Source organism: Symphalangus syndactylus, chromosome 14 (genome assembly GCF_028878055.3).
Source record: "Symphalangus syndactylus isolate Jambi chromosome 14, NHGRI_mSymSyn1-v2.1_pri, whole genome shotgun sequence".
Lineage (NCBI taxonomy): Eukaryota > Metazoa > Chordata > Mammalia > Primates > Hylobatidae > Symphalangus > Symphalangus syndactylus.
The window spans coordinates 51,754,892-51,770,073 of NC_072436.2; the positions used below are offsets into that span (position 1 = coordinate 51,754,892).

General features: G+C 41.7%; 1 protein-coding gene across 2 annotated transcripts in view; it reads left to right on the top strand.

Moving 5' to 3' along the window:
* LONRF2 (LON peptidase N-terminal domain and ring finger 2) overlaps window positions 1-15,182 on the top strand; it is a 48,785-nt gene that overhangs the window by 20,643 nt on the left and 12,960 nt on the right. For both annotated transcript variants that reach the window (XM_055243816.2, XM_055243817.2), the window contains exons 4-11: window positions 858-1,001; window positions 1,731-1,932; window positions 2,330-2,423; window positions 2,699-2,813; window positions 6,043-6,164; window positions 7,181-7,339; window positions 11,141-11,303; window positions 14,514-14,663. In XM_055243816.2, the coding sequence (XP_055099791.1) occupies window positions 858-1,001; window positions 1,731-1,932; window positions 2,330-2,423; window positions 2,699-2,813; window positions 6,043-6,164; window positions 7,181-7,339; window positions 11,141-11,303; window positions 14,514-14,663 (1,149 nt within the window). The remainder of the gene's footprint in view (window positions 1-857; window positions 1,002-1,730; window positions 1,933-2,329; window positions 2,424-2,698; window positions 2,814-6,042; window positions 6,165-7,180; window positions 7,340-11,140; window positions 11,304-14,513; window positions 14,664-15,182) is intronic.

The following is a 15,182-nucleotide window of genomic DNA, read 5'->3' on the forward strand; positions in this document are numbered from 1 at the left end:
TCTTGTATCACAGATGGTACCGAAAACAATGTCAGCCTGCTCACATGGAATGTGGCTCCATCTCCAGCAGCTCTGCTGAGGCTACTCAGAGCTGGGGCTGAGGACATTGATGTCCCTGCTGAGGGTGGTGGCGCGCATTGCTACAGGGCCATGGATTCTAGCGCACTCACCTTGAACCATGAGGAACAGTGGAGAGTGGGAGGAGTCTTTGTTTAGGTTTCAGTCACTCCTGTCTGCTTTCCTCAAGCCTTGGATGTAGCTGAAGCCATGAGGTTTGATAGGACCATTTGAGTGTCTGCCAGCATTGGGTGTCAGCTAGAATGCCTAACTGGCCATTGCTGTCCCCCCTTCCCCTGCCCCCACCAATGCCACTCCCTGGTTCTTGAACCACAATTATGGCCTTTCCCTCTCTCTTCCTTTAAAGTTCTCTGTGAGGTGGCTCTTCTGGTTCTCATAAATAAAGCAGTTCTATATAGTGACCTCAGCCCTGTGGGTGATCACAGCTTAGATTTAAATCAAGGCCCCCAGCAACCTTTACACTCCCTTTGTGTCTTATCTGTGTGGCTTTTAGGGGAGATTTTATGTAGTGTGTAAGGACCAGGTAGAAGGAAGTGGTATTGCTATCACTTTGTCATTGGAAAGTGTAAGATGGAAAGGGATTGGAAGCTGAAATAACTTAAAACATTGACTCTGGTTTCAAAAATGTTTGGATTTTAAAAGGTTGGCAGTTAAAATTATTCTTTTCCACATTTTAGGCTTATTTGGCCTCTTAGTTTCCTCTGAATCTATAAGACATACTATATTTTTACAAAAGTGTTTTAAAATATATATTTTTTCTTTTCTTGGCAATTTTATAGGTAATGTGTGAAGTGCTGTTTTCAGCTACAGAAAATGTGCATGAAAATTTAACATCTTCCATCCAAAGCAGATTGAAGGCTCAGGGTCACAGCCACATGAATGCCCAGGCTCTGCTGGAAGAAGGTGATGCAGGGAGCTCGGAGGTATGACGTGCATGTGTTTGTCAGGATTCTCTTGATTAAGCTTTGCGTAATTGCTTCATTTTAAACAGTTTACGGATTATTCACACATTATGGCATTATGTTAGTTAGACATATTTCTCAAGACCAGTTGTAGCTCCTCAACCTGGGAGTTGGAACTTTTACATGAAGTCTATGGAAGTAATGAAAATGATTAAAGATTGAAAGAAGCTTTAGAACACCACCAAATCACCCCAAACGGCAGGAGACTTGAAGTTATTTTGGTTTGGAGAAAATAAAGCAAAGGGACAAGTTAACGGGGGCAGCACACCAACATGGCACATGTGTACATATGTAACAAACCTGCACGTTGTACACATGTACCCTAGAACTTAAAGTATAATACAAAAAAAGAAAAGAAAGCAAAGGGATGATTTCAATATGATACATGATTTTATGTGTGTGTGTGTGTGTGTGTGTGTGTGTGTGTGTGTGTAGACAGACAGATAGACAGACAGATTGCATATGAAGATAACTTTTCACTTGCCCTGGCTCAGGAAGAAATTATCCTGTATTTTACTGTGAAAAGAAAAAAGCTCATCTTAGAAATTAATAGATGAAACCAATTATGAAGGAAGAGTGTATGCCCCCCCTTTTTTTCCCAAAGATTTCTAGTACAGGCTACTGCATTCTTTTTCTCTTATGTTATGATTTCTTTAATACTCAGGATTCCTTTTTTTCCCACTTAACCAGAATTCATCTGAGAAATCTGATGTGCTTGGAAATACCAATTCTTCAGTTTTGTATTTTATACTGGGTCTACACTTTGAAGAGGATAAAAAGGCGTTAGAAAGCATCCTTCCAACAGCACCCAGCGCTGGCTTAAAGAGACAGTTTCCAGATGACGTGGAGGATGCACCTGACCTGAACGCCCCTGGAAAAATTCCTAAGAAAGGTCAGTGAGCTGTTTTCATCAGGCAGTTCTGTGACTCCAAAGTGATAGAATGTTAGTTGGCATTCAATATATTTTTTTAAATTTTACACTGTTTAATGTTAGTAATGAAATGATTATATCAGTTCTAAGATTATAGAGCATTTTAGATGTTTTATACTGCAAAGACTTCATAGTCAAAAATAGCAGAGAAAATTTAGCTATAATTTAAAATTTTATTCATGCTTACTATCCAGATAAATTATTGCTATATGCTATTAACTGGGCAGGAACTATTTCTGCCCAGTGTGATTTGTTACATTGATACAACATGTTTGGTCCAGAGAAAATACATTTCTTGCATGCTGTGGTTCAGGTGCTTAGGTGTTAATTACAGCGTTTTAAATTTTTTCACATTCAGATCTCTCACCTCAAAGGAGCCCAAACTCTGAGACAGAAGAAAGTCAGGGGCTCTCGCTTGATGTAACTGACTTTGAGTGTGCCCTCTGCATGAGGTAGGATGGTACAGAATCCATGCAACTCTTTTAAAACTTCAGCCTTTCTGAAATGTATACCAAAGTGTAATGGGCTTTTTATTATCAGGGAAACTATGGAGAGCTCAGTAATAATTGATTTATTTTCTAAAGATTTAATAAGATATAAAATGAAAGTGCATGGAAGTGATTTCTAGAACAGAAAGGGGGTTGCATAAGGAATCCTTCAAAAACCAGTCCATGATTTGAAAGTCTGTCCTGGACATTTCTGGCTGAAAACAGATATTTTCTTCCAGATTGCTGTTTGAACCTGTCACTACACCCTGTGGACACACATTTTGCCTAAAGTGCCTTGAGCGCTGCCTTGACCACGCCCCACACTGTCCTTTGTGCAAAGACAAACTTTCGGAAGTAAGTACATTTTAGGAAATGACGGACAGCTCCTCCTCTCATCCCTTGGTGGACGCTTATTCCCTGTCTCGCGTTGCTTCCCCCACCCAGTTGTTAAAGAAAGTGAGATTTCTCCAATCAAAGATAAGTCTTTTCTCATCTCTTTGATGAATCAAGAAATACACAAGGAAGGTTTACATACAGAAATTGCTAAATGTTAAGGACATTTTTAGGTAGAAATTTTAGTTGAGATAGATTGAAAATACCTAACATTATGAACCCTTACATTACGTTCATTGTAAATGGTTGAGACATTGTCATGGTGAACTTAATGTGCTCCTGGAATTCTCTTTTTCATCTTGAGAGTTTTTCGTAGGATTGAAGACTTGATCATTTCTGACCACTGATGAGTCCCTTTAGGGCTTTTACAGTTGTCAGTTTTTATTGTCTTTGGTCTGAAATCAAAACCAGTAAAATTTGGGTTCCATGGGGAAGCTATTTAATGGTATTTAGCCCCAATATAAACCATTAAATCCATTTACGTTAGGTGTGGTAAATACAATGAAGAATATTCAAAAGCCAAAGACCTTCTGATCAATTTCTGAAATAGTGAATCCGTATCAGCTGTATTGGGCTGTGGTCCCATTAGTGCCATGAACTTTCTATGGAGCAAGTCATACATATAACATCTTAAGGGGGTGGGGAGTGTCTTCCTTTGTTCTGCATTCATTAAATGAGACTGATAATATTTGCCTTAATTACTTTCCAGAGATTAAACTTATTGAATGGATTTTAAGTAGGATAAAGTTTTTTTCTTTTTACAAATGTACAGTAAAATTTATTTTTTAAATCTGATGTGATAAGAGGAGATATTATACTTAAGTGAAGTTTTAAATAATTATAACATTTAAAATTTACTGCCAAAACATTAAAATAACTAGTTACAATTGAAACCATTTTCTAAAACATTGTATGTACATACTTGCTTTATTAAATTGCATGCATACTGAATCTTTTTAAATTCTTCAAAGTTCTCATGAACATCAATTATTGTGCTGTGCACTGTGTGTCACAGTGGTGGCTATGTTCTGAGTCTGCAGAGCTGTTTCCTTGGTGGCGCCTGTGCAGTTTTCCTCTGGGCATTTGCTCTCTCTTCTTGCTAGTAGATACATCAGACCCACTGCCTCTTGTTTTGGTGACTGCCTGGGCCAGAACAGGCTCGTCTGTTCTTACAAGAATAAAATGCATGTATGTGTGAGCCCTGTTTACAACACAGACCTTACTCACTTCCGTTTCAATGCTGCCTTGTAGGGGGCTGAATGAAGAAGTGATAGCTGGAGGTCGGCACTAGAATAGAAGCTGCTTGGCTGGGTGTGGTGGCTCACACCTGTAATCCCAGCACTTTGGGAGGCTGAGGCGGGTGGGTCACAAGGTCAGGAGATCGAGACCATCCTGGCTAACACGGTGAAACCCCGTCTCTACTAAAAAAAAAATACAAAAACAAAATTAGCCGGGCGTGGCGGGGGGCTCCTGTAGTCCCAGCTATTTGGGAGGCTGAGGCAGGAGAATGGCGTGAACCCAGGAGGCGGAGCTTGCAGTGAGCCGAGATCGCGCCACTGCACTCCAGCCTGGGTGACAGTGCGAGACTCTGTCTCAAAAAGAAAAAAAAAAAAAGAATAGAAGCTGCTTAAGTACTGAGACTTCCTGTGACCTGTTTTCCCTGTATTTCCAGGGACCAGCACATGCACCAGAGACTCTAGAAGTCTTTGTTGAATGAATGAATGAATGATTACATGCAAACTATACGTGGATTACTAATGTTCCAGAAATTAGAATACCATAAAGTGAAATAAAATCCAAAATTATAGTTTTGTCTTTCTTCAATGCAGTAGTCACATCATTCGCATAGACAACTTTGCATGCACTACCAGGGACCTGAATCATCAATTATATATGGATCTACAGAACCCTTGGTTAGCATCATGCCAAGTAGAGCACGTTTTATTGTATTACTCTTCAATAAAAGGACATCATAAACCATTTATTAAATACCTGTGTCATTAATAATGACAATTATGAAGCAGTTTTGTGAATGAGATGATAGCGTGTTTCTCTACCAGTTACCCTGCGATGGTGGTTCTCAAACAGGCGTTTCCAAAGTTTGAACTCCTGGTTCTCAGTCAGTCACAGCAATACATTTAGTTTGTTTCACACCAACCACAAGGAAACCTGGCAGTATGCGAAGGACTCACCCAGCCATGGTGTGTTGGAAATACGTGGAGCCATCCCAAGCCCAGAAATGCAGCAGGCCCCCAAAGAAAGAGCAGAGCCCTGAAGCCCGCCAGGCCTGGGGTCCTTGCTATGCCATGGTGACTTAGCACTGACCCCTTACCCTTCCTGAATCACAGCTTTATGAGCGCAGTGGAGAGAACAACTATAGTATTATACTGTTTTCAGGACTAACAAAGCACCTGCAGCAGTCCCTGATGTGCATCAGAACGTCAGTGAAAAGAGCTGCTATATGCTAGTATACATGCCTGCAATAAAACGGTGCAACCTACTGGACTACTACTCTGTGTGCACACACACACGCGCACACACACACAGAATAGTAGTTTAGCCACATTGTGGCCCTTCCACCCACCGATCCCAGCACTTTCTTGTTCAGTCTCCTACCTTCCCTTCACATCCTGCTTTAATCCATGGTCCCTCATTCTCTTTCTCAATCCAAAAAAAGTCAACCTTTGCCTTTTGCATGCATCCTAAGTAACACAACAAAGCTAGAAAAAAACACAACGTTGGGAAGATTGCTGTCAGTTTAAATGAATAATTTTAAGTCTTAGACTCAAAACGTGAGTAATCATTCTTACATTCTTTCTCTAGTAGTTCCAGTTCTTCACTCTCCAAGCTGATCATTGCAAAAGTCTCTCCTCTCTCAACATGCCCTACTTCATTTCCTCCCCTCTCACCAACATCATGGCACTTGGTTGAAAATGTAGATGCTGTCAAGATTGAGTTGCCTCATCCTTCGTCCAGGTGAACGCCTCCTCCTGACCTTTTCTCCCAGTGGAGGGGCTGCCCCTGCTCTTGATACAGGCTGGCCTGCCTCCCTCTCCATCCCTGTTCCTTGTTACCTGCTCAGAGATCCCACCGACCACCTCCTTGTTCACCTTTCTACTTGGAAGCTTTGTCTTTTAGAGTCAATTAACATACAGTATCATTTGACATTTTTTTGTTGTTTTCGTTACAGTTATTGGCAAGCAGAAACTTTAACATAACTGTTCTGGCCGAAGAATTAATATTTCGATATTTGCCAGATGAATTGTCTGATAGGAAGAGAATTTATGATGAAGAAATGTCAGAACTGTCAAAGTAAGTGCTCATGTTGTGTGTCCTTGGTCTTAAGTTCAGATTAAACTTTGTCAACTTCAGCTTCACCTCAGATTTCTTTTCATGGCAGAGAACTCTGTCGGTCTGTAAATGGAAAAGAATGTTAATTGCAAAATATTTTTGGAAACATAATTGCAAGAAGTTATAAGAATTTTTTTTCTTTTTTTAATAAGATATTTTTAAAGTGTTTTAACAAAATTTTATAGTTGCTTTTTGTATGTAAATAAGTGATACTGAATTTTTCAGGATTTGAAAAGCAAAGAAGGCTGGGCACAGTGGCTCATGCCTGTAATCCTAGCACTTTGGGAGGCCAATGCAGGAGGATTGCCTGAGCTTAGGAGTTCAAGACCAACCTGGCCAACATAGCAAGACCCCATCTCTATATTAAAGAATTATTTAAAAATAAATAAAAGGCAAATAACATAAATGTATTTGTTACTGATGAACTGTACACTTAAGAATAGTAAATTATATATGTATATTTTGCCTCAAAAAATTTTTAATGTAATATCTGCAAAGTGGAGTAAAGTTAAGCACAGTTTTAAAAAGTAGAGAGAATGAGAATACCCAGGATTGCAAATCACAACAGGCTTGACAGTTTTCATCTTTTAAATGGTAAAAGTTTTGTATTTTAGTAGAGATCTTATCACTCTTCCACTCTTCTATTTAAAACTCATTGCCTTTGACTACTATGTAGTTTTTGCTTTTATCAGAATTTTTTTAGAGTGCTTAAAAGGTATAACTTTTCCAAGCAAAGTAATATAATTCAGCATGTTCTCTTTCCTCAAGTTAAATAAGACAGATTTGTCAGGAAACCTGGGTCAGCAGAGAATTTTCACATGCCGTGGTCGTTGGCTTTCTTGTCCATCTTAGCCTGAGGGTTTTGTTTTGTAGAGGGGAGAACTGAGGTTGACTGGCTTTTGCTGTTTTGGTGGCCAGTACTACCCTCTGATCTAACAGCTCATACATCTGAGATAACATGTCCCCTTGCTCTGCAGTCTGACCAGAGACGTCCCCATCTTTGTGTGTGCCATGGCCTTCCCCACGGTCCCATGTCCACTCCACGTTTTTGAGCCCCGCTATCGGCTTATGATAAGAAGATGCATGGAAACTGGCACCAAGCGGTTTGGCATGTGTTTATCTGCTGAGCATGCAGGGTAAGAACTGTCAGCATTTGGTTCAAAGGGTCCTAATGAAGGGCATCGTTTGTCATTTTTCTTCCAGAATGATTTAGGCTGATGCTTGAAAACCTCCAGTGCCTCCAATTACATAACAAAGTCCAAGTTCAAGGCTGCCCACAATGCGGTCCCATCCCTTCTTTCTAGCCTCACTGCCCACCTCTTCCTTTCCAGTGTCATACCTGCTAGTCCGTTGCCATGCTACTTGCCCTTCTCTTGTGACAGCCCATGCTTCCACACCTCTGTGCTTCCCTCTGCCTTCAATTTTCTTTATCCCCATTTATATACAAACAAATCTAGTCCAACTTTTGAGGTCTAGGAAAATTGTGGCTGGGCTTGGTGGCTCACGCTCGTAATCCCAGCACTTTGGAAGGCTGAGGTGGGAGAATCGCTTGAGCCCAGGAGTTGGAGACCAGCCTAGGCAGCATAGGGAGACCCCATTTCTATAAAAAAAGTTTAAAAAGAAAAATGTCTATATCCTGCACAAAGCTTTTTCTCTATCTCTACAGCCAAATCATTTTCAGTCTTACAAAAACACACTACGCTTGGTTTTCACTTCCCCTTGTTTCACGTCTTTGTCCAGAGAGGGTGTTGCAAGCCAGCAGGTCATTCCCCTCTGTGGACTGATTTGGGGATTCAGGACCCTCCCATCCCTTAGGGCCTTGTCAGCCCTACATGGTCATGATGAGGTCACTGCATCCAAGTGCTAGCTATGGAGGAGGTGCACGTGCTCTTAAAGGACTCTGGAGAAAGGGGGCTGCCTCTTGTTCACACCTGCTGCAGAGGAGCCTGGCAAATATAGTCCACCCATGTGCCCAGAAAGAAGAGGAGACTGCATTTTTAGGGCCACTCAGAATTTTCCACCATAAATATCTAGGGACAGATCTTTTTAAAATATGTGTAGGACCTTTATGGAGAAAATTCTGAAATTTTATTGAAAGATAAGAAGTTCTGAATCAATGGAGAGAAATGCCATGTCCATTGGTGCACAGACTCAATACCATAGAGATGCCATATCTATCCAGTTCCACAAATCCAGAGTAATTCCCGTCAGCATCCCCAGGAAGCTTCTTTATGGACTTACTCAAGCTGATTTTAGAATCCATGTAGAAAGGTAAACGACAAGCCCAAATCTGGCTGAACAAACAGGAGAACATTCCTGTAATATCAAGTTTACAAGCCTTAGTAAGTAGACCAGTGACACAATAATGTAGAGATCCGAAACAGGTCCACTCACATATGGACGCCAAATTTATAGACAATTGTATGAGAAAAGACAAACTACTCAATAAAGGGTGCCCAGAAAATTAGTGGGTGGTCCAAATGAGAGGGGGGGAAAAAAACTTTACCTTATGCCTTAAATAAAAAAATAACACATTTGCATTCCTAATGTGAAATGTGAAAAACAAAATATAAAAACATTTAAGAGGAAATATTGGGGACTGCCTTTATAATTAGGAATGGGGTAATATTTTTTATACAAGGTGCTGAGTACATAACAGAGGGATTAGTAAATTAGAATATATTAAAATTTGATTCATCTAAAGTCAGCAAAGTGAAAAAATAAGCTATGAGTTCCATGTGCACTGAGAATACAGAACACTGAAAAGAATGTTATTCCCATCCAAACAACAAGAACAACAAGAAAAAGCAGATAAACCACAGAACATATATTTCTTGAAGCCATCAGAGAGTGGAGGTTGCTCAGGGTAACCAAACAAGATCCCACAGGGAGAGAGTAGGCAGAGCCCAGGAAGAGACATAAAAGTGTGTAGGAAGAATTCAGCTATTTTTTTTTTTAAACAAATTGCCAATGACCTTGTGTGGGCTGGCATCAGAGTGTAGGTCTGGAGAGCTGCACTCACAAAGGGAGTTTGCATCACACACAGGCTTCTGTCCACAGATAAGAGGCTCCTTGGTGAGTCATGCCCTGCAGCGAGGCAGGCTTGGAGGAGCTGACGTTTATTTGGAGGCCTCTGCTGGTTGCTGGGGCATTCATTCCTCCCTTGAAGAGGAATCTTCAGGGCGCCTCCAGGTTCACCATGCTATGAATGAGATCATCCTGTTAGATCACCAGGAAGAGAGAGTTTTATTAAGTATATAAGTAGAGGCATCCAGGTGGCAGTTTGAATCGTCGCTGCTCTTTAGTTTGGGGGGATGTGTAGTAAAGCTGCTCACCATGAGGACTTTAGAATCACACTGCCATGAGTTCTCATTTCGGCTCTAAATCTCCCTGTGGTCTTAGAGAAGTTAATTCCTCTGAGCCTCCATGTTTTGTGGGCTTGAATTCGTATAATAAACTGCCGTGTGTGGTGCTTGGCACGTGGTAGCATGAGAACATCACTAGGTTACGGGTGATAGTTACAGTCAGAGTGTGGGTAAGAGCTGGGGAGAGCTTTGGAATGAGAATAGACATAGCCTAGAACACCACCCCGGGCAGCATGGAGCAGGAGGGACATGCAGAGGTAGGGGCTGTGAAGGGCCGGGCTGGTTAGAGAGGGTGCAGGAGAGCAGAGGCATTGGTTCAGCAACAGTCTGAAGGGCCATGCCTTAGGGAGGTCAGGCAGGAGCCCGTCCAGTGATTTGAGCAATTCAGAGGGCATCTCTGACTTCTTTTGGAGTCATTTTGATGGAACGGTAGGATATGGAGGAGTGAAGGGAAGGCAAGGAGATGAAGGCAGTGGCCGGGCTTTGCACTTTGGTTGGAGAGGCCAGAGCTGGCAGAATTGGAATGAGTTGAAGACCTTGTGGGCAAAGGTGGGAGGGAGAAGATGTCGAGTGCCTTTGAAGGTGGAGGACTTGCTGCCCCAGCAACCAGCACCAGCAGAGGCTTCCAAATAAGCGTCAGCTCCTCCAAGCCTGCCTCACTGCAGGGCATGACTCATCAAGGAGCCTCTTATCTGTGGTAAAGAGCCTGTGTGTGATGCAAACTCCCTCTGTGAGTGCAGCTCTCCAGACCTACGCTCTGATGCCAGCCCACACAAGGTCATTGGCAATTTATTTAAAAAAAATAGCTGAATTCTTCCTACACACTTTTGTGTCTCTTCCTGGGCTCTGCCTACTCTTTCCCTGTGGGATCTTTGTTTGGTTACCCTGAGCAATCTCCACTCTCTGGTGGGTTCAAGAGACATATGTTTTGTGGTTTATCTGGTTTTCCTTGTTATTTTTCACATTCTTTTTAGTGTTCTATATTCTCAGTGTACATGGAACTCATAGCTTGTTTTTTCACTTTGCTGACTTTTGACCAATCAAATTTTAAGTGTGGGTTTGAATTCATATGTATTATAAACTGCCCCATGTGATGCTTGGCACATGGTAGCATGAGAATATCACTAGGATAAGGGTGATAGTTACAATCGGAGTGTGGGTAAGAGCTGGGGAGAGCTTTGAAAAGCCGAGTGTGTGCGTGGCACCAGCTGGGCAGTCCTGATGGTGCCTCGCCAAGGTGGCTGAGGAGCTACATTTGAGATTTCATCTCTTCTCATCTCTTGGGTCCTTCCCAAAACACTAGCCCGTTGGAACTGCTAAGGCATAAGTCCTGTCTCACCTGGAGCCCTTCCTCTGCAGCCACCATCACCACTATATTTAGCATCTAACAGAAGTGACCATATGTACATGTCTCTTAGCGACAATAACCTTGCAAGTCTGATGTGGAGACACTAGCTTTGTATTCCTTTTAAAAGTGTGGCTTTGTATTCCTTTTAAAAGTAAACTCTCATCCAGGGAAAAATAAGACCCCCTGCATTTTAAAAATCACAGTCATTTCTCCTGTCTTTTCAGGCTTTCAGAGTACGGATGCATGCTGGAGATTAAGGACGTGAGAACGTTTCCTGATGGAAGTTCTGTTGTAGACGCGATTGGCATCAGTCGATTCCGAGTGCTAAGCCACCGCCACAGAGATGGCTATAACACAGCGGACATTGAATATCTTGAAGATGAAAAGGTAAGGCTTATCGTACTGATGTATTTTATAGCAGTCGATCCTCTTGTTTCCCTCTGCATTGTGGAAAAGCTTTGTCAAACTTGTACTGACAATATTACTTAAGTCCTTAATTCATCACTGAAGTTTATTTATTTATTTATTTATTTATTTATTTATTTATTTATTTATTTTTGAGTCACGATCTTGTTCTGTCGTGCAGGCTAGAGTGCAGCAGCATGATCTTGGCCCACTGCAGCCTTGACCTCCCAGGCTCAAACAATCCTCCTGCTTTAGCCTCCTGAGTAGCTGGGACTATAGGTGCACACCACCACACGTGGCTAATTTAATTTTTTGTTGTTGTTGAAACAGAGTCTCCCTGTGTTTCCCAGGCTGGTCTCAAACTCCTGGGCTCAAGCAGTCCTCCCACCTCGGCCAAAGTATAGTAGCCCCAAAGCGCTGGGACTACAGGCATGAGTCCCTGCCTTCAGCAGTTATTTGTTTTCTCAGTGGATTTTTACCTGAGTTGGGAGCTGGTACAGAAATCTCCTTTTAAAAAAATGATCTGGCTGGGCACGGTGGCTCATGCCTGTAATCCCAGCACTTTGGCAGGCCAAGGTGGGCAGGTCACGAGGTCAGGAGATTGAGACCATCCTGGCTAATACGGTGAAACCCTGGCTCTACTAAAAATATAAAAAATTAGCCATGCATGGTGGCGGGCGCCTGTATTCCCAGCTACTTGGGAGGCTGAGGCAGGAGAATTGCTTGAACCTGGGAGCCGAAGGTTGCAGTGAGCTGAGATCGTGCCACTGCACTCCAGCCTGGGCAACAGAGCAAGACTCCATCTCAAAAAAAAAAAAAAAAAAAGATCTTACTGTACTTATGCAACATGTAAACCTGTGCATTGCAAAATAGGCTTGTGATTTGTATTCGATGCTGTAGCCCTGGAGCTGGCAAACTTTTTCTGTAAAGGGCCGGATAATAAGTACTTTAGACTCCACAGGCCATATGATCTCTGTCAAAGCTACCCAGTTCTGCCCTTGTAGTGCAAAAGCGGCCATAGACAATGTGTAAAGGCATGAGCATGACTGGTTTTCCATTAAATGTGATTTCCAGACACATGGTGGTGAGCACGGTTTGACTCGTGAACAGCAGTCTGTCAGTCCCTGTTCTCTAGGTTGGTATTAATCCAGAACGTGACAAAATCTACAACTTAAAAATACCTCCCAAGGCTAAATATAAAAGACTTGAATTTATTACCCCGTAAGAATTTTTTCATGTGTCTAATAGAAATATCAGGACCTACAATTTGACAAATTAGCAAAATGTTTTGAGAGATTCTCCAACAGACTTACACAAGGATGTCCATAACAGTCTTACTCCATTATAGCCCCAAACCAGGAACAGCCCAGGTGCTGTTCACACTTGAGTCAATGAACACATTGTGTTCCATTCATGCAATGGAATACTACCTGTCAATAAAAAGAAATGAACCACTCGTGCACAAAACAATATGGATGACTCTTACAGACTAATTATGCTAAGTGAGAGAAGCCAGACGCAGGACGAACACATACCACGTGGCTTCATCTGTATACTTCCAGGAACAGGCAAAACTAGACTCTGGGGACAGAAGTCAGAAAAGACTTGTGGGGTTGGCTTTGTAATTGACTGGAGGGAGTGGTGAAGAATCTTTCTAGGTAGTGGAAATGTCTATATGGTTTTGGGTGATGGTCCGACTGGTGTATACAGTTGAGAAAATTCTTTGAGCTAAACAAGATCTATGCACTTTTTGGTCTGTAAATTATACTGCAGCAAGAAATTTTAAAATACTTAAAAGGAGGAAATCCTTGGAATTATTGTATCCCTCTTTTAAATTCTTTGGTTGACATTTGGAATTGTGGAAGTGAGGGTACGTAGCCACCCCACATCACACTGGAAGTAATTTTGGGGGCCGTGGTGTACACTTAGGATTTGTGAATGGAGTCACACCCAGGACACTGTCTCTGTGCCTTCTTCAGCTGCTGTTTCTGGTCATCCCAGTGCATGGGAGCAGAGCAGGGAGCCCAACTCCCAGGCTGGACCAGAAAGCTGAGTTTCAAAGCTACAGCTGAAAGTGATAATTCTCAGGGTCTCTCTGCGGGGTGGATAGACCTGACAGCAGGGCTTATTGACCGTTGTTGTAGATGACAGCTTTTAATAGTGTATGCACTTATTTTAAATGGGAGCTTAAATAGCTGCAACATGAAATAATTTTAGCTTATTTTTATAAGAAAATCCTCTATCACATATGAATATTTGATTTGTATAAGTCAAATTGAGGGTGGTATGTGCATTACATTATAATTTCTCAGCACACCGTAGTTTTTGTAGGTACTGGAATTTTATAACAGGAAAGGACCTTCGTGGTTTATTCCTATTATACAGATGAGAAAACTCTGCCCTAACAAGGCTGCGAGACTGGCTAGATTCACACATGAGAGTTGGTGATGAAGCCAGAACAAACCCTGGCCCCGTGATTCCCAGTTCCATGCTCTTCCTCCTCTACCAGGTGTTCCTGAAGAGGATTAAGGCGTAATTTAAATGACAGATGTGATAGTGACATAGGGACCAGAGGCCAAGCTTGGTCAGTCTAAGGTGCTGTGGCTGACCACAAGCTGGAGTCCATCAGCCCAGGCCAATGTAATGAGTGTAGTCTTGCCCTGTTGTGCCTTTAGGAATATAGTTTGGTGATATGGAATACAATTTTTAAAATGTCACCCTTGGACTTGGTAATTCTGTCAAGGTCTCTAGGAAACTATCCTGAGGAAGTCATACCTCCCTCCCTTGTCAAAAAACAAAACAAAGCAAAATAACTTTTGCATAAATGTTTATATTATTGTGTTATTTTTAAAAATAAAAAGCTAGAATATTCTAAATAACTTATGTGAATAGTTAAGTAAATTGGCATGTATCTCAAATATATAGTTGCATGCAGCCGTTGAAAATTATTCAAAATTACATGAAATGTGCTTATATTATGGTATTAAGAGAAAAATCAGGATACAATTGATAGATTTCAACTATACAAAAAATGCAGTTTTCTATATTGAGCATGTACCATTTTTGTGAAACTGATGAATTATTAAAATGCTAAATGCCACAAATCCACTTAGTGGCGGTGCAGAGGTCGCTAACTGTGTTACGTGCATTACTGTGAATGGTTCACACGGCTATGCCTTTTTCCCTGATGAGGTGGAGGGTCCAGAGTATGAAGAACTTGCCGCTCTCCACGATTCTGTGCATCAACAGTCTGTTTCCTGGTTCGCGTCTCTCCAGGATCGCATGAAAGAACAAATTTTAAGTCATTTTGGGGTAATGCCAGATAGAGAACCTGAGCCTCAGGTATGCCCTCCCTTTTTCCTTTATAATTCTGTTACTTCCTGCTGTAGTGTGCTGAGCCATCATTCTGGTGGAGAGCTTGGCAGTATGATGCTGGGTACCCCAGTGTGGTTGCTGATGAACCAGTTCATCTACTAACAGCCCAAAGGAGCACTACTATGGTAGCACATGATTTGTGAAGCAAAACAACAAAGTCTCTCTAACAGAACATAATTTCTTTTCTAACAACAATCAATTTATTCTGCTTGGCTGTCAGCTTTTGTAGCCTTTTGCTTCTTTCACTCACATCTTAAAATTTAAGTAGTAACTTTATTGTATTGACACAAACATTCCACGTTCGGCACATAGCATTGCCTTGCACCTGGTACGCAGATGTTGAGTAAGTGAAGAGAAAAATCCCATTATTCTTGTGACATTAGAAGCGTGACTTCCTTGTCCTCTAAGTACCCTGCTGCCCAGCTGTCATGGGCTTTCTCTGGTGCTCCCTATGAGTACTTTTGGTGAAGCTGGTTCTTTAAGCAA